Here is a 19,770-nt window from a genome sequence, read left to right as displayed (position 1 = left end):
CCGTATTATAATTTTCTGGTGTAGAACAAATTAAACCTCTCAATACCTGTCATACTCTACAGCTAGAAAATCAGTTCTCAACCAGTGGTACACGTACTGCCAGGAATAAGCTACAATTTAAAACAGAAATTTCGAAGAGGTACAGTACAAGAATGAATGATTGAGATCTGATGAAGTAATCGCGTGAATGTTCTATGTAATTCGCAATGGGCTTCTAATTGCATAACAATGACCCACCCATGGCGGAGTATATAAAAAACATCGAACACAGGCTAACGGTGGCGGTTCGAGTCCTATCGATGGGCGGAATGCGTGGGATTTTCGAGGCTCGAGTCACGTGTGTAACGGGTGAATAGGGACCACATTCACGTAGAAACTATTTAGTGAAAGAGATCCTAGTTTTGAATTGTGGTAATTCTAACATTAACACCGAATAAAAATGAATATTTATAAATAAACCGTTTGTTTTCTAAATGAGTTTTATTGACCGATCGGAAATAAACAAGCATTTTAACGTTATCTTTATTTAAATTTCTGGAATTAAGTGAATACAGTGAATAATGTTTACATTAATAATATTTTATTCTTAGTAGCAATTAGCAGTTTTCGTGTATTATTTACGTATACATTCAACCATTCAATTGATTTTATAAAATACAAATATAAATTAATATTCACGATAAATGCAGTTACATACGAAACTGGTAAATTGAAAATATGTTTTATTCCATTCGTCGGATTTTCATTTCCACCGACTCTACTTGTATCAAGTTACCATTAACGAACCATATCATTCCACCGGCACACTTGTAGCTTTTATTGTTTCCATGAGGAGTTCTGTGATTATAACAGGATAGATATCGATTGAACCAATATCCGCCTAACTTCAATCTTGTGCAGATTTCCTTCCAGAATCCATTATCGTATGTGCTGAATCTATTGTTTTTAAAATGACTTAAAGAATCACCTGCAAAATAAAAAGTTGTTTTAATACCGTTCGTTCTGAAAACTAACGTATTTTAAATGTAAAATACATAAAGATCTCACCTATATTTCCTTCAACGAAGTTATCGAACATCAATTTGTCATCTTCGTCTTCGCTACCAACTTTAAAATTTGAATAAACGGCATAATAATCTCCAGATTCTTCAAATTTTACCATCTTAATTCTCAGCATGTAATTTCCTTGAGCCGTTAATGAATGTATTTTGTCCAGTCCTAAATAAAATATTTTTTTATTAATCGCTCAATTAGCAAACATTTTTTATATTTGTAAAGTATTTACCTAACCAAAATTCTTTGTTTAATTCGCCGAAACCTTGGCGGTAATCTTCCCAGTTTTTGTAAAAATAGTTAGCTGGTTTACCATAGTCTCCTCTTCTCTCGAACACCTTAAAATTATCGAAATTTTTTTGATCAGTCTTTGATTATAATTATGTTAAGAACAAAATAAAGCAGTCCACAAAATCGCTTAATTATACAAAATACTAATCTGCAATAGAGTGTTAGTGTGTACTGATGTGTCCAAATTAGTTTAGCCAAATTTATTTTGAAGTTATTATTATTACGTTAAAGAGAATTTAAGAGTCTTACTGTCCAGTCTCCTCCGTCTTTTTCCATGTCGCAGTACACGGGAAAAAGAGGTTCGTTTGTTCTTCCCCTCGGACACACTGTGTAAATTCCGGATTCCTCGATGCCGGATTCTTTTAATTCTTCGCAATCCATGGGTCTAATAACTGCATACAAAAGAGTTTAAGTAAATTATAAAGTCTTTTATAAATAAAGCGAACCGAGAATATCTTACCGTCATCGAGTAACGCATCCCTCTTGTGACAAAGCACCTGTGTCGAATACAGGAAGAGAATTACACCCAGACAATACAAGGCTCGTTAAGTGAAAGACTTGTTTGTTAATCTTTATATTTAAAAGCGGGAGGAAGTGAGTGTTAAATGTGTGCGAGAGATAAGAATTTTAATTATAATAACCGGAATGTTCGTAGGAAGTAAATATTAATGTATTTGAGACCAATTAGAAGTAATTAAAGTTTTCCGTTCTGTATAATCACAACGATAATCGCCACTTAAGTTCATAATTTATTACTTTTATTCGGAATTTTATTCCATTATATTCAATTTTTTTCTCACAACTAGCGTGAAATTTCAGAAAATTAATAAGATTAATACGTGTAAAAATCTAATAAATTTATGTACAAGAGGAAGTTCTGTTCACTGTGCTGGTCTTCAGTTTTAACACCTTTCTTTTATTTAAAACATCGCCTGACTTTTCGTCCAGTCTGAAAAATCCTATAAGAGTAATCAGTGCTTCCAAACCCTACGCTTTTTTATATTTGGGCTCGATTTTATTTCGTTGTCGAGAATAAGGACAGACGGATAGTGAAATGGTTGCAGACGGGCAGACGTACGACCGTGGGAACTTAGGTCTGTAGTTTGGAAATTGTAGCTCAATAATTACAAATACTTTCTAAACAAGCCAAAACCAAAGACAATGATGAAATTCCTAAAATCAAGAAATTCAATATATTCACGTGCAAAGCTTTCATCACAATGCAATTTGCTACCTAAAGAACAGGAATTTGACGAATTTCTTTACCGAGTTCGTGAAAGGACTCGATGACGTTAAAGATTTCGTCACTTTTCTTTAAAACCGGACCGGAAATTATATGATAAATTGAGAAACTTTTGTGAAATTCCAAACCGATATTATTCAATTGAATAAACACGAATTTATTTTTGACTTTAACTGAATCGATCCGATAAAATATCGAAAGAATTAATCGGAAACAGCCGAATAAGGAATCAATTAGGTAATTATATTAAGGAAATACTTATAATTACGTTCGATAAATATCGACTTAAAACGATCATTTTCTACAATCTTCTATCATAAATCTTTATTTCATTTTAAAATTTAAATATTTCTTGCTTACAATTGAAATTAAATAAGAATATTTTTTTAATTTACGCAAGTTGTTTTTACGACAGTCGCTTGTTTTAATTGAAGAATGGATAATTTCAGAATTAAGAAAGTGCCACACTCCGGAAGATGATAAGCGAGAGGAAAGCGCCTCATCCTCCTCTTCCACTTCCCTTCCAGTGATTCGGGTGCTTCCGAAAGATGTTGAGCGGAAGTCGCTTACACCCGACGGGAAACGTGAGGTTGTCAAATCTCCGAACGAAAGCGCCTCGTCTTCGGTCGATCACCTGGGATGACGATACCCGGAAGTTGCGAAATAGGACAAGCGGTCGCGCGAGGTAGGAGTCGTCGAAAGTAAGAAGCTTTGGTGGAATAAGCTTTTCTTTTTCAGCACAAGATAATCCTTTTCTCAGTCGACTTTACCAGGCGGAAAAGACCTTTTACTCGACTGCGACTTAACGGACTGGACCCAACTTTTCATTTAACTTGGATTCTTTTCTTTCCACTTCACGGACAGATACTACGGTGCCGGCCGAGGACTCGTTCTTCCACTTGGATTAAAGTAAAATCCACGGAACAACGACGATGTGACGACGAAATCATAAGACATTCTTATCATTGTTTCTCGAGTTTCTCGATTTTAAAGACTGTTGTCAAAACCAGAGATGTCCAATCCGCGGCCCAATTAATATTTTTATGCGGCCCACTGCACTCTAAATATACGACGTGAAATCAAAATAGCGCAATCTCCAGTAACAAAGAAATTTCAATCTTTTGCCACTACCAATAAGGGCACAAATGAAAAAAGCATAGAAAATAAATTAACTTGCTTTAATGTCCTTAACACTTATTTTATTCCAACGTAAACTTATCAGATTAATATGACTATTACACCGGAGTCTTGGGCTATTACCAAAAGGAGAAGTTTCTGATTAAGAACTCCTCCATTCGTTAATAGCCAACACACCGGTGTAATAGCCTTTCTCCAAATTCTTTTGTTGGTTTTTCCAAATTTTTCGTAATAAAACATCTCTTCTGCATCCGCGTTACACAAGTTCGACTTAGAGTAAAATTTAGCATACAGAATCGCTTCGTTCCGAAAAAGTTTCCGTTTACGCGGATTTCCGCTTTATACTTTCGTTTTACTTCGACTTTCAAGTCTGTTGCCCTTTCTTTTGTTCTTCACGCTTTTTCCCAATGAAATCGTGCTTTTTCTTTTCGCCATCTTGCACAAGGGATGAATAATAAAGTACTAATTCATGCACGAAATCTGTAGTGTTGATTGCACTTTGTCCACATTTCGTGTAGTAAATAAGGAAACGAGACTTACACTAGAAAACAGAATTCTTGCCACTAGAGAGCGTGTTATAAGCCTAAGCAATGGCTGAACACTATTGTATTAATTCGACAATTTACGAGATTATTGGCCTACTAAAACTTTTTATATTCGGAGTGAACGTAAACTGGTTTGCATTCTTCCTCGTAAACATTTACTTATAAACATTTCGACTTTAAATAATTAAAAACAAAATTGCCTTTTCTTAACTGGAGTGTTACGTCACAAATGCGGATGTAACCCGTACCGAGTGACGTTCCTTCCGCTTCCACTATACTCGTTCGAATGTCGGGTCGTAACTTACGGCGATTGATGTAATTTCATACGTTGTTTCGATGATGACATATGTTATTGTTACCGATTGAAATTTTCTCGTTGTCTAACAATGTTTNTAGATTTTATTGGGCTGCAAATTTGTAGATCGATAAATTCCCACAGTCGTCGTTCGTCTGTTATCTGTCTGGAGAAAGGAGTTAAACGGATGAAAGCCGATAGCAGATATGAAAAGTTTAGTGGCAGTAGGTCCGATATAGGAAGGTTCGACGGAAACCGAAAGTCACGTTACTTCAATTGTAATACTTTCTGCCACGAAAGGGGTTATATAAATCAGGGGTGGCCAACGAGTCGATCGCGATGTCTCGACTTAATACGTTACACTCGTAACCGAACGTAACGCGCAAACGCAACTGCGGCGATATCGGACCTCCGCGTCCTCCCTCAAATGCAGTTTTGTCGGTCCTTTTGTAATCCATTTGCATACAGTTGTAAAGGGAGAATAAGAAATGTAGACAATGGGTCGTAAAACCGAAAAAAAGAAGGCCGGGAAGAGGGACAGAGAGAGTAGATCGAGACACGGTAGACAGAGGAAGGGTGAAGTGGTGGTCCCCGAAAGTGACAACGTTGATTTTCAATTTTTCTTCTGTTTAAAATATAAGTACCTTTTCTTCCTGTTTTAAATTAAATTGTGGCTTTTCTTACCTATGTAAACATAGTATGCATTTCACACCTCTCCTTCGCCACTTAGACTACGCCCACGACAACCAGTCGATCGCGACACATTTTCAAGTTGAAAAGTAAATCTTACGTACACAATAGTTGGCCACTCCTGATATAGATGATCGGCACAACTCTATTGTTAAATGAAAAGTGTGAAATACGTGGCCGAGCCATTACTAATTTCGGGTGGAGAGATATATTTTAAATTAAAAATTACTAGAAATATGGTTAAAATTGAAGCCCGACATTGTGACCGCCTCACAATAGATAACTCTTTTTAACGTACTATTGAATTAATAAGTGATTTTCGTGGTTGTAGTCTAATTTCAGACCAAATTTCTTACATTTTTCTTTTAAATCTGTTATATTTTTTGGGTTAGATTCTCACCGTCATTGTAGTGTTTCCGGGTCAGTCCGACAGCGTTATATTTTAAGATGTAATTCATTTTTTGACATCTTTGAACGTGTGACTTTAAACTGCATCTTATTGAAAGATTGCGTCGTCACCTCGCGAACGATCTTCCATCGATGCCACGAGGAAATATTGGAAAATATAACGATGGCAAGAATTTAACCCGAATAATAAAACAAATTTAAAAGAGAAATGTACCAAAATTTGCTTTGAAATTAGACTAGAACAACGAAAATCATTTATTGATACTACGTTAATCAGAATTATTTAGACACGTCACAATGCCGGGCTACGAGCTTTAATTTAAAATATACGCTCTCCGTTTCAAATTAATAGTGACTCGGTCTCGTTCATTACTTTTCATTTAACAATAGATTCGCGCCGATTATTTATATAACTTAACCCTTTTCGAAGCAGAAAATATTTGAATCGAAGTAACTCGACTTCCGGTTTGCATCGGGCCTTTTTATACAGTTAATCATGGCCCGAAGTTTTTATATCTGCACTCGACTTTCGTCCGCTTTGTAACTCCTCGCTCGAGATTAAGGAAGGTCGGACGGACGGACGAGTCTACAAATTTTTCAAATTGCAGCTGAATAAAATCTGTAATTCGTAATAAAGGAGATTTAACAAAATATTAAAATAAAACAGTTTAAACTTTTTAAACGCGATTTCAAATACTCTCAAGTTTTCGAAAATCATTCATTTACGTAAGAAATTCCGATCCTTTAACAGTGTTTATTTATTACTTTCCGGTTGTTTTATCGATGACGGAGGGAAATTATGACGATTCGGGAAAAATAACTTGGCCCCAAATTTTTACATTTTCGGGCTCAGAAAACCTCGAAACGTCGAGAAATGCAACAAAAGTCGGGGAGAAGTAATACCTGTATGTATGGATGTTACTGTGTGTGTGTGTGGCACAATATTATTCACCGTGTTCGAAGCTTAATAACCCCCGTACGTTTTGTCGAAGGTTTCTGAAATTTTGAAACGTTTTGTCCATTTATTAGAAGAATCGATGCTATAATTAAAAGTCGAAGGGTGGAAAGATAAAGGGGCGATATGTATCTCCAGTTTTTACTGTTTATTAGCAATTTTTTATAAAACTCGTCTCTACCCTCAAAATTATGCTTTTTGCAATTTTATTATAGTTCAAAATATAAAAATTTTTAGAATAACATTCCATAACGGATGGCGTCATCAAATCTTATTTTCATTTCAAAAACTTTCTGTACAGAAAATATCGTTTAATTATTAAACTCCAATATTTATTTATGCTTAATTTACTGCTTTATTGTGCAATAATTATACATTTTATATAATTTGTGATAAAAATGAAAAAAAGTACACAAACTTAATTTCAATAAAAGCAAATAAAAAATAATAACAATTTATGAGCAATTATTCATTCAAGCCATCGAACACGGGGCATTTTAATTATACTATTTACACAATTTTTCAGGCGTAAATATTATAATAAATCACTTCTTCTTCCTTAGGCTTTGGCACTTTGTGGACGTTTCCTTTTTTGCCACAATAAACAGAGTAAGCAAACACAATCCAACCGAATAACAATAGCGAAGTAAGAATGGCCACTGCGATTTTCTATCCAAAAACAGAACTGACTTCATCCAATCAATCTTCGTTCGAAGAAGAATCATTTACTGAAAATGTCAAATTTATTTCTGGAATTTCTGTGCATTCTTCATTGGAAATAATTTCGATGAAAGACACAAAAGACGAATTTCTTCTGCAGTAAATATTGGAGAAATCTGCAATTTTCTGTCGGTTTCTAAGCAACCAATCCTTAATAAAAAGCGAATGACAATGGCAATTCCAATTGTTTCTCGATAAGTATAGTGTAAATTCCGGAGAAACGTCGATCAAGTTCATTAATCCGTAAGACAATTCGGTTAATTGATTTCCGTCCAACCACAGAGATTTAACGTTTGGCAAAAGAACACAATCCCAAATAATACTTATTGAATTATTACTCAGACGCAGATGGGTGACGTTTTTCCACGTCACACGATCGACATCCGCCAACTCCTTTATATAATTATTACTCAAATCGACAAACGTCGCATTCGGGACGAGAACTTCGGGAATTCGGTCGATTCCCTTTCCGGAACAATCCACTATCACGTGATTTTCTTCGGTAAAACATTGGCAATTCATCGGACAATAATTTCCTATGACTACGGAAGATGTATTATCCAGCAAATTTCTTTCTTCTCCGTAACATTTCGTGTTTTCTATATCTGGAAATATTCTCTTTGCCACTTCTACATTTGACTTAAGGGCAGAAACGAATTGCTGCAGTTCGTAGTCACAAGTAATTTCGTTATTACTTAAATCATAAGACGGCATTTGAAATCCATATTGTTTGTCATCGATGTAAATTGTTTTGATTTTACATTTAGACAGATTAATTACCACGCGATTTGGAGTGTAAATTGGCAATTTGACGGTTTCGAAACGATTATTTGAAAAATCGACTTCAGTCAAGTTGTATTCTGACCAATCTAACACCGGCCATTGTGTCAAACCTGCATATTTTAAACGGACATAATTTAAATTCTTGCTGCTGCCAAAAGGATGCTCACCGATAATTTTAGTTAAATTATTGTTAGATAGATCGAGACGGGTTAAATTAGTCAAAGGGAAAAAGATATTTTCGGGTAAAAATGTCAGGCGATTGAATGATAAACTGAGTTCTTGCAATGACAATAAATTCAGAAAAACATCTTCTGGAAGATTTTCTAACCGGTTTCCCAACAACGATAACCATCGAAGTTCAGAAAGTCTGTGAAATATTTCTGTAGGAAGTGTCGATATTTTATTGTTCGAACAAGAAAACTGTGTCAGTCGTTTGTTATTTCTCAGAAGATTTGGCGGGAGATGTTCAATTTGGTTGGAATCTAAATTGACGATTTCCAAATTAATTAAGTCAGAAAATACGTCTTCTGCGAGTGAAGAAATCGAACATCTCGATGCAATAAACATAGTCAAATTGTGCAGTTTTTTAAAAAATCCGGAAGGAATTACTGATAATTCACGGTTCCCCTGAATAAAAAATAACCTTAAATTAAAAAGACCTTTCAACATGCCACTGGGTAAATCCTTTATCCGATTCAAACCTAAATCCAAATATTCCAATCGAGTGAGATTTCTAAAGACAAGTGGATTAATCGATTCAAGTTTATTGTCATTTAAATCAAGTTTTGTCAAATTGTGAAGATTATAAAATAGATCTGGTAAAACTTTTAACTTACCATACTTGATGTATAATTCGGAAAGATTAATTAACTCTCGGAACGGTTTGTTGGGAAATAAAGTGAAGTTATAGCCGCCAATTCTCAATGAAGTCAGCGATGGAACATTGCGAAATGTTAAGTTTAGAATTTCCGACGTTCTCATGTTTCGTATGTCGACAGATCGCAGAGAGGACATGTTATTAAACGAGGCGCTCTCGAAGTTTCTTTTCTGCTGGCGTCTTTCGTAAAATATATGAACTCGTTCGATTTCATATCCGAAAGTAAATATTCCAAAGTCGATCCCCGACAGATAACAATTTCTAATAAATAACTTTTGTACATTTCTAACATTCAAACATCGCATTAAACGAGAGTCGATCCTTTCCTGGCCGCACTCGATGGATAAAGATCGATCGAATATTTTAACGGAGGATAAGTGCTTCAATTCGTAGCATCTCTCTATCCATGACAAACAAGAAACATTTCCCCAATGTTGCCGAAACGCTCGACAAGAATTTACCGCTAAAAATAGCAATTGAAAAACGATAACAAACCTCATCTCGTCCGAAGACACTTCTAACTCAGTCGACACGAACAGCTGCAAAAACAGTGGACGAAAGATACGCAATAGCGAAATTGCGTACTTGCGAATTTGATACTGTTGCTACTTGCTCGCGACTGATTGAAAACACGATAAATTATGACGTCGGTGACATCGATTCGTCATTTCGAACAGAAATATGACGTATGTAATATTTTATTTCCTCGTTTATTTCCGCTGCAGTGAAAGGAACAAGATCGGATTAACGTTAAATGAATATTTTAGAAATACAAAATTTGTTTCGTACGTTTATTGCGAGTGAGTTGTTCGTTTAATGAGATTGATATTGTAAATAAAATATTATTTATTTTCTTTCTCTAAGATGTTTATGGATGGTGTTAATTAATTGTGTTTTGCGACACAAAGGAATGTTTCTGTCCGACTCCAGTTAAATTACTGTAATAAAAATGTTATCACTGAATGTGAAAGAAATATAAAATGTATTCGTTTCGTATTCGTTTAAATAGAAATCATTTCGTTGGGTACATTTCGATCGTATTATGACGAAATATAAAATATTTCTTGCGGATTATTCTTATTTTTTTCTCAAACTTAAGGGAAAATAAAAGTACCGTCTTTTGTTACGTAAAAAAGACAGAAAAAATAATTAAAAGCATAGCATTGATTTCCTGTGCGAATAAAACTCCGACCATTTGTAATGTTTAAGGCATTTAATCGAGGCGCGAATCTGAATACTAGCGTATAGGACACAGCTTCTGGGTGGGAAGCGGCGTTAATTTTTCGTCTCACGAGAGAGTTATAGCTCCCAATTGGAGGGGGTTTAAGAAATAAAAGAGACGGAGATCCGAGGTTCGGAGCGGACATTCCTCCCGAAAAGAGCGGATCAAAGTTCCGTCGGTCAAACTTCTCGTCTCGCCACTCCAGTCGATCTCCACAGAACTCTCGAACTACTACCCGGAAGCCGACTCAAGTATACTAGAAGACGTTGGTCCGTTCGACGAGAGGTATTATAGGTCGATGTAAACTCTCTGTCGGTCAATTAGCGTATAAGTACTTAGATTTTGATATAGTTTATTTCTTAAATGTAGCATTGGACGAAGATGATGATCGTGCTCGTATATAGACTTACTGCTGTAATTTTAGTGTAACCGTTGTTGTATTTAGCTTATTAATTAAACCGTTATCGTTTGTTAATTATCGATCGTAATTATAAGTATTTCCTTAATATAATTACCTAATTGATTCCTTATTTGGCTTTTTGTGATTAATTCTTTACATCTCTACAAAGTAGATATTATTATTATTATCGCGGGTCCCTAACCGCTCGAGAGAGAGTTGGCAATAGTCGGTGAGTTGATATATAAAGGAGAGGAGGGTATTATGGAATACCGTTTACATTTCTAAAAATAACTTTACTGGTTTTTGAATAAAAATCCATGGTACGACGACAATGAGCGGTCGACTCTCGCTGCGCTGCCTCGTGGGAGTCTTTCTCGAGTAGTTCGTGGTATTCCCACGTAATAGCAGCGACAAACGAAGCCGAAACATCGATATTCCATACCGGACTATTTCATAATACCCTCCTCTAATATCATACTCAAGTCGAGATTGGTTCCTTTGAAATCGAAGAATCGGCGAATCGATGAACTGCTGGTTCGCCGGGTGGTTCGTTAGAATCTCGACGAGTCGAAAAAGTGCGAAAGTCTCTCGATGTCTCGAGATATACGTCGGCTCGAGCGGCGATCGTCATCTCTTTCTTTTTATTAGGGGATCCTTCCAGTTTCTTCTTTTACCCTTATTATAAAATGTTATAATCAGGGCCAATGTTTGAATTTCGATCGTAGGTTCCGGGTGACGCATTAAAAAGATGTGTCACTTTGGGAAAGAAGTAAATCCGGAGAAACATATAATCGTATCATTCCGGTTTTTTATTGTGTTGGGAGAAAATATAGAATTTTCTCCACATTTGATTAAGCATTATTCTTTATAAAACGAATGCGTAAAAGTTTTATAACCAAATAAAGTTTATTAAATCCGAGCTCTCACAAAATCGTCATTAAGTCTGACCCACCTTCGATCTTTAATCACCAATATTTAACGGCATAAATTTGCCTAATAAACAAATCACCCTACTAAATTTCTGAAAATTTTGAAGAAAAGCGCAGGAGTTATTAAGTTTTAAACAGGGTAAACAAAATCTCCCGTGCACAAATGTCCATACATAGAATACACCTCCGAATTTTTTTGTATTTCTCGACGTTTGGAGATCATGTTTTGCCATACTTTTCCTCTGTTATATCTAACAGAACCAGAAAACTAATATTGTGTTAATTCGGAATTTCAAAGGAGAATTAGCCTAGGGGCTGTCCATAAACGACGTCCACACTAGAAGGTAGGGAGAGGTTATGACAAGTCGGACAAAGTCGGACAGATTGGGAGGGAGAGGTTCAGCTTCATCGGATGTCCGTTTATTTCATTAAATTTTATACATTTTATTATATTTACTTCAAAAACTTCTTGCGTGTTTCGTTTTTACTTATGGTTTCTATCATTATCGGAGCGGGGCGAAGCCGAGTGACGACTAACACTCGACTTCACGCATTCCTTGTCAACATTATAACTCTAGAATGAGTTGTTCGATCTCGATGAAATTTTCTAGGACGATTCATCGTCTCTCGTGGAAGAACCGGTTAAAATTTCAACTCTCAAAAATGATCCATTTTACTGAAACTGGAGATAGGGGTGAAAAAGAAGGTCGCGTTTTTCTTCAGTATTAGAGGTCAAAGTGAGCCGACTAAGGCTACGTCCTACGTGGCAGCGTCTATTTATCGAGCCTATTTATCCGGAGATGAACTCGATCAGTTCCAAACGGCAGTAGAGCTATATCCAACAAACGAGCGACTTAAACAAAGCAACGAAGACTACTCGCAGTCGACTGGTGCCCCGTTGCTGATATAGCAGCTGAAAACACACCAGATATTGCCTTACCAAAGATGACTCGGCTCTCGGTGTCTACAAGTATTTGAATGTCTCAGATAATGCCAGAATCATGATGCGAGTCAACTTACGGGTGCGGGAGGTCTCGTCAATGGTTCGCTAGAAACTATACGCTACATTATATACGCTCCTAATGCTAGTCCTCTAGCTCTTCCCGTGTTTATTTTAGTGAAATTCGATACTTATCAGAGACCTTAATCTATTTCCAATAATCCCCATAACGCGCTCTTCGAACGATAGCAGTATATCGCGATCTCGTAGACAATTTCCCCTTAGCATACTCGATGCTATACATAAATCACAGGGATTAATTCTTCCAAAAATCGAAATAGATATAAATAAAAAAGAGATAGCTATCGGTCTTACCTATGTTGCATTCAGTCGAGTGAAAAAAATAACTGACAGTATTTTTAAACAGTTAAAATAAACATCGCTACGAGTCAATCTGTAAGTCCAAAGGCCCATAGTGATAAACAGAATTTCGTGATACGTTGGCGTAGCGATTAATTAATGGCTTATTCTGACCTTATATTTGTACCGTTAAATGATACAACAAAAATGAAATATATTTTATTCTTTCTCTCTTTTACCCCTCATAATCTAGAAAATGAAGATGCGAGCAGACCCGCTCCGACTACACGCCGATACAGCGTTACGTAACTAGTTTATAAAGGATAAAGGTTTTAAAGGGTCGAGTGTCGTTGGAAGTCCGAAGAAGGACGGGAATTACGGAAACTCGAGCAAACGGGGACTAGAGGAAGAGGGAGGAAGTAAATATTTCAAGAAACACGAGGACGTAATTTACGGACAGTCTAACACTATATTGTGAATAAATATAAAGCATAAAATTACTTTTATAAATGTCAAATCCGCGGTTTATTAGGCATAAAATATTATAAGAAATATATTAATTATCTAAAATATTATTCAAAAAGGAGGAAGTTTGGGAGAAAGAGGGAAATCGACTTCCTTTCCCACACGACTTATCGCTATTTCATATAGCCGTATGTCAGTTTACCCTCTCCGCACTCGTTACGTATCAGACGCTATTGGGCGGAGGTCCAGTTAAAAAGGGAATTTTTTTCCATTCGAAGTAGTTCGTAGAGGATAGAACGTGCCATTTGACTTACGGCAGTTGATGGAAAGTTCAACTTGCCACAGAAGGCAGTTTTCTACTACCTAGAGATGCCATAAAGGGGCCATATAGAAAACAGAAATATATTATACTGTGTGCCTAGAAGATTGTTTCACATATCCCGAATATCTATCATCACGTCGACACCTAAAAGAAGATCAAATCTCGAGTGAAGGTAGTATAATATTTACGTCTGATTGTAAGCTGTTTCTCTCGAGATAGAATTAGAATCGATTCGATTGTAATTCGTTAACATACGCTCTTATTAAATTCTTGTTATTGTTTTTAATACGGTCTCGTTCTTATCTCTAATCTTAGCCTACGTCCGATCCACTGCCTCGCGACCCTCCCACTCGAAATTCCTCTCAAACGAATACGAGCGTGTCTAACGCTTTGACTAGACTAGTGTCACGAAAAACAAACCTGCAGGGGTTTCTCACGAACTTCCGCTCTTCGATCTAAGTCTTTGGAAGCCATCCTTCGACTCTGTGGGCCAGTCTACTCCACTGCTCTGCCGAATAAGTAGAAGACAGGCTAACCCAGACTACCCACGGCTGACCCTTCACATAAAAATTTCGATTTTAAACAGTAAAAATATTATCGTTCCTTAACTGGCGTTTAGATTACGTCACAACGAAAACGAACGGTTTCTCGCCTCGATCCTTCCGCTAGTCTCTTTCTTTTCTCGTGTCGTAACGTATGCCCAACGACGTAATTTGACAAATTGCCATTTCATACGATGACGTAATTTCGAATGTAAATATAGCAAAAGGTAAATATGGTAGAAGTCCGACGGAGTTTTATTTACGATAATAATTAACTTAAACGAAGCAAACTGGCAGCAATTCTTACGAAATATCCAACCGGGATACTCATTTAACGTTAACTTTATATTTTTGCGAGAACTGCGTGAGGGAATAAAAGGAAATTAACAATTGTTTGCGTAATATTTCTGTTAGAGATCGAAATCGCCGACGTCAGTTTTTATCGCGTTGTCGACCACTGGCAACGAAGTATCTATAATAGCTGCTTCGTAAATTACGATTTCTGAGTTCTGTATTTTTGTTGGCTATTTTCCGAGAGATTTACTTCAGATTCGTGTGAGAAAGGGATTAGAACCGTCCTTAAACGAAATGAGGTTGGTTTTATTTTTTCAATTCTTATTTCTAGCGATTATTTCTTGTCAAGAGTTTTGTAAACATTGGGAAAATGTTTCTTGTCCGTCGTGGGCAAACAGTTGTCACGAATCAAAGCACCTTCCCTCTGTTCAAATATTTAATCAATCCTTATCCATCGAGTACGGCGAGGAACGGCGAGGAACTCTCGGTTCATGCGATGTTTGGACGTTAAAAATGTACAAAGGATACAATTTATGAATTGTTATATGTCTGGGATTGACTTTGGAATGTTCACTTTCCGATACGAAGTCGAACACGTCAAGATACGGTTCCCATTCCTGAAGAAAAGAAACTTCGAGAGCGCCTCGTTTAATAACATGTCCTCTCTGCGATCTGTCGAAATAGAATACGTGAAGACGTCGGAACTTCTAAATGTAACATTTCGCAACGTTCTATCGCTGACTTCATTGAAAATCGAATGGTATAATTTCACTTTATTTCCGAACAAACCTTTCCGAGAGTTAATTAATCTTTCCGAATTATACATCAGGCATGGCAAGTTAACAGTTTTACTCGAAGATCTATTTTATAACCTTTACAATTTAACAAAACTGGACTTAGGTAACAACAAGATTCAATCGATTCATCCACTCGTCTTTAGAAATCTCACCCGATTGGAATATTTGGATTTAGGTTTGAATCGGATAAAGGATTTACCCAGTGGCATGTTGAAAGGTCTTTTTAATTTAAGGTTATTTTTTATTCAGGGGAACCGTGAATTATCAGTAATTCCTTCCGGATTTTTTAAGGAACTGCACAACTTGACTGAAATTAATGCACATTATTGTTCTATTTATTCACTCGCAGAAGACGTATTTTCTGACTTAATTTGAGAACCGTCAATTTAGGTTTCAACCGAATTGAACATCTCCAGCCAAATCTTCTGAAAAATAACAAACGACTGACAGAATTCTCCTGTTGGGATAATAAAATATCGACACTTCCGACAGAAATATTTTACGGACTTTCTGAACTGCGATCGTTAACGTTGCAAGGAAACCGTTTAAAAAACCTTCCCAAAGACGTTTTTCAGAATTTGTCGTCATTGCAAAGACTCGATTTATCAGAAAATCGCCTGACATTTTTAGCCGAAAACTTCTTTTTCCCATTGACTAATTTAACGCATCTCGATCTATCTAACAACAATTTAACCGAAACTATTGGTAAGCGACCTTTTGGCAGCTGCAAGCAACTTCGTACTCTCCGTTTAAAGAATGTCGGTTTGACACAATGGCCGGTGATAAATTGGACAGAATACAACTTGACTGAAGTCGATTTTTCAAATAATCGTTTCGAAACCGTCAAATTGCCAATTTACACTCCAAATCGTGTGGTAATTAATCTGTCTAAATGTAAAATCAGAACAATTTACATAGACGAGTGGAAATATGGATTTGAAATGCCGTCATATTATTTAAATAATAACGAAATTACTTGCGACCACGAACTGCAGCAGTTCGTTTTTGCCCTTAAGTCAAATATGGAAGTGGCAAAAAGAATATTTCCAAATATAAAGGACACGAAATGTTTCGGAGAAGCAAGAAATTTGCTGGATTATACATCTTTTGTAATTATAGGAAATTATTGTCCAATAGATTGTCAATGTTTCGTAGAACTTAATCACTGGTGGTGAATTGTTCCGGAAAGGGAATCGACGGAATTCCCGAAGTTCTCCTCCCCAATGCGACGATTGTCGATTTGAGTAATAATTACGTAAAGGAGTTGTCAGATGTGTATTGTTTGACGTGGAAAAACGTTACGCGATCGAACGATCGATGTATAGAAATTGTAGGAAATAATTTGACGTCGTCATTAAATTTTACGTGTATAAAATGGGTTTGTTCGGACGAAGTTAATAGTGTTTTTGAATGGAAAATCGCAATGGATGTTCTTACTTCGCTAGTGTTGCTAGGTGTGGTTATTGCTATTGCCATTGTTTATTGTCGCGGAAAAGAAAAAGTTCGGAAAGTGTGAAAGACGAAACGGATTATTACAATGTTTAAGGATCGACTCTCGTTTGATGCGATGTTTGGACGTTAGAAATGTACAGTACAAGAGATAGAATTTAGAGATTGTTATGTGTCGGGGATTGACTTTGGAATATTCACGTTTGGGTATGGAATCGAACACGTCAAGATATTTTACTCGTCGGATGAAAGAAACTTCGAGAGCGCCTCGTTTATTAACGTGTCCTCTTTGCGATCTGTCGAAATACAACGAGTAAGGACGTCGGAACTTCTAAATTTAACATTTCGCAATGTTCTGTCGCTGACTTCATTGAAAATTGCATGGTTTAACTTCACTTTATTTCCTTACAAACCTTTCCGAGAGTTAATTAATCTTTCCGTATTATACATCACGGTTGGTGACTTAAGAGTTTTGCGCAAAGATCTATTTTATAATCTTCACAATTTGAGAAAACTTGATTTAAATGACAATGAAATCGAAACAATTCATCCACTCGTCTTTAAAAATCTCACCAAACTGGAATATATGTATTTAGGATTTAATAAAATAAAAAATTTACCAAGTGACATGTTGAAAGGTCTTTCTAACTTAAAGACATTTTATATTTCTGGAAATCCTAGATTTTCAGAAATTCCGTCCGGATTCTTTAAAGAACTGCACAACTTGACTGAAATTAGTGTAGCCTCTTGTTCTATTTCTTCACACGAAGAAGATGTATTTTCTGACTTAATTAATTTAAAAGACGTCGAATTAGTTTTCAACCGGATTGAACTTCTCCCGCCAAATCTTCTGAGAAATAACAAACGACTGACACGATTTTCCTGTCAGTTTAATAAATTATCGAAACTTCCAACAGGAATTTTTGATGGACTTTCTGATCTGCGAGAGTTAACTTTGCGGGGAAATCGGTTTGAAAATCTCCCCGAATATGCATTTCAGAATTTGTCGTCATTGCAAAGACTCGTTTTATCAAGAAATCGTCTGACATTTTTACACGAAAACATTTTCCTCCCATTGACTAACTTAACGTATCTCGATCTATCTGACAACAGTTTAAGTAAAATTATTGGTAAGAGTCCTTTTGGCAGCAGCAAGCATCTGCGTATACTCGATTTAAACAATGCAGGTTTGACACAATGGCCGGTGTTAGACTGGACAGAATACGACTTGACTAAAGTCGATTTCTCAAATAATCAATTTGAAACAGTCAAATTGCCGATTTACACTCCAAATCGCGTAAAAATTAATCTGTCTAACTGTAAAATCAGAACAATTTACATCGATGACAGGAGATATGGATTTGAAATGCCGACATATAATTTAAGTAATAATGAAATTACTTGTGATCACAAACTGCAGCAGTTCGTTTTTGCCCTTAAGTCAAATATAGAAGTGGCAAAGGAAATGTTTTCAAATATAGAGAAGACAAAATGTTTTGGAGAAGAAAGAAACTTGCTTGATAATGCATCTCTCCTAGTCATAGGAAATTATTGTCCGATGTATTGCGACTGTTTTATCCAACAAAATCACGTGATGATCAATTGTTCCGGAAAGGGAATCGACAGAATACCCGAAGTGGTCCTCCCAAATACGATGATTGTCGATTTGAGTAATAATTATATAAAGGATTTGTCAGATATCGATTATGTGACGTGGAAAAACGTCACCCGTCTACATCTAAGTAATAATTCGATAAGTAACATTTCGGATTATGTTCTTTTGCCAAACCTCAAATACCTGACGTTAGACGGAAACCGGTTAACCGAATTACCTTCAGGACTAATGAACCTGATCGACGTTTCTTCGGAATTTAAGCTTTACTTATCGAGAAACAATTGGAATTGCGATTGTCATTCGCAATTTACTAAGGACTGGTTACTTAGAAACAGACAAAAGATTGCAGATTTCTCCGATATTTACTGCACGAGAAATTCGTCTTTTCTGCCTTTCACCGAAATTGTTTCTATTGATCGATGCACACAAATTTTAGAAGATAATTTGGCTTCGTCAGTAAATGTTTCGTGTACAAAATGCGTGTTTTCCGACGAAGTTAATTCTGTTTTAGGATGGAAAATCGCAGTGGCTATTCTTACTTCGCTAATGTTATTAGGTGTGGTTATTGTTGTTTTTATTGTTTATTGCAGCAGAAAAGGAAGTGTCAAGAAAGTGCCAAACACTAAAGAAGAAGTGATTCATTACAATGTTTACACTTGACGAATTGTGTAATTACCACAGTTCAAATATATCTTTTATTAATTTAATTACTACTTGCCAGTAAACTGTTATTATTTTGTATTTGTTTCTATGGAAATAAATTTTGTTTATTTCAAATATGCTGTAACAAATGTTAATTTTATATGCTTTTGTGATGAATTTTGTTTAAGAATTATATTAGAAAATGTGTAATACAGTCGACCCCCTATAATTACGGTNAATCCTGAATAAGCCTATAAGAAGAACTATTACCTGATTCTCCGATTCGACACGACCCTGATCGGGATATCTATTAGCAAAGGTATTTATCACCACGCGATCCTTATGTGAACTCTCTCTCTCCGCGACAAAACTTTAGAACCTCTGTATCTTATCCAATTTATTTTTAATTAAATCCTTGTTAATTGTTAAGTGTAGTTCGAGTCTCTTCCACATGCTGTCTCTCTATCGGCTGACATTACGAATCCGTCTGTTCACTTACGGAACCGCTCGCGGGACGGTGTGACGTAATAATTGCTGTCTCGGCTTCCGTGTTCCGATAAACACGGTGGTGTCAATCCTGACAGGGCACTAAAGAGGTGCTAACCCGAAAGGTCACAAAGTTACTTGAGGCAAAGTGAATATTTCTCCACTTCATCTCGTGCACCAGTTGAATTTTCTTGAACAGGTAAATCCAGACAGGTTTAAACCATTATTAGATTTATTTGTTCCAGAGAATGCAACTGCCTTAAAACAAGCTTTGGGTTCTTTTCTCATTATATAAAAGGGATACTTTATT

The 19,770-nt window shown here is 36.2% G+C and overlaps 2 protein-coding genes across 4 annotated transcripts; both read right to left on the bottom strand.

Moving 5' to 3' along the window:
• Positions 1 to 520: 520 nt before the first annotated feature.
• Positions 521 to 14,296, bottom strand: LOC111629176 (techylectin-5A-like). 3 transcript variants are annotated; one of them, XM_023373056.1, is made up of 6 exons: positions 14,056 to 14,294; positions 1,805 to 1,841; positions 1,594 to 1,736; positions 1,286 to 1,391; positions 1,048 to 1,218; positions 521 to 967 (listed from the first exon to the last, which is right to left on the bottom strand). In XM_023373056.1, the coding sequence occupies exons 1-6, from the start codon at positions 14,107 to 14,109 to the stop codon at positions 723 to 725; spliced, it is 756 nt and encodes a 251-aa protein (XP_023228824.1). In that variant the 5' UTR covers positions 14,110 to 14,294; the 3' UTR covers positions 521 to 722. The 3 variants fall into 3 exon arrangements, with proteins under 3 accessions (XP_023228824.1, XP_023228825.1, XP_023228826.1); XM_023373057.1 differs by having other exon boundaries at positions 752 to 954; positions 14,056 to 14,296; XM_023373058.1 differs by having other exon boundaries at positions 752 to 936; positions 14,056 to 14,296.
• Positions 6,953 to 9,611, bottom strand: LOC111629174 (leucine-rich repeat-containing protein 15-like). The gene has a single exon (XM_023373054.1). The coding sequence runs from the start codon at positions 9,495 to 9,497 to the stop codon at positions 7,317 to 7,319; it is 2,181 nt and encodes a 726-aa protein (XP_023228822.1). The 5' UTR covers positions 9,498 to 9,611; the 3' UTR covers positions 6,953 to 7,316.
• Positions 14,297 to 19,770: the final 5,474 nt, after the last annotated feature.

This window comes from Centruroides sculpturatus, unplaced genomic scaffold, assembly GCF_000671375.1.
Source record: "Centruroides sculpturatus isolate CEXI.00-Female unplaced genomic scaffold, Cexi_2.0 scaffold608, whole genome shotgun sequence".
Classification (NCBI taxonomy): domain Eukaryota; kingdom Metazoa; phylum Arthropoda; class Arachnida; order Scorpiones; family Buthidae; genus Centruroides; species Centruroides sculpturatus.
The sequence above is the reverse complement of the archived record's forward strand: the minus strand, read 5'-3'. Positions and strand labels throughout refer to the sequence as shown.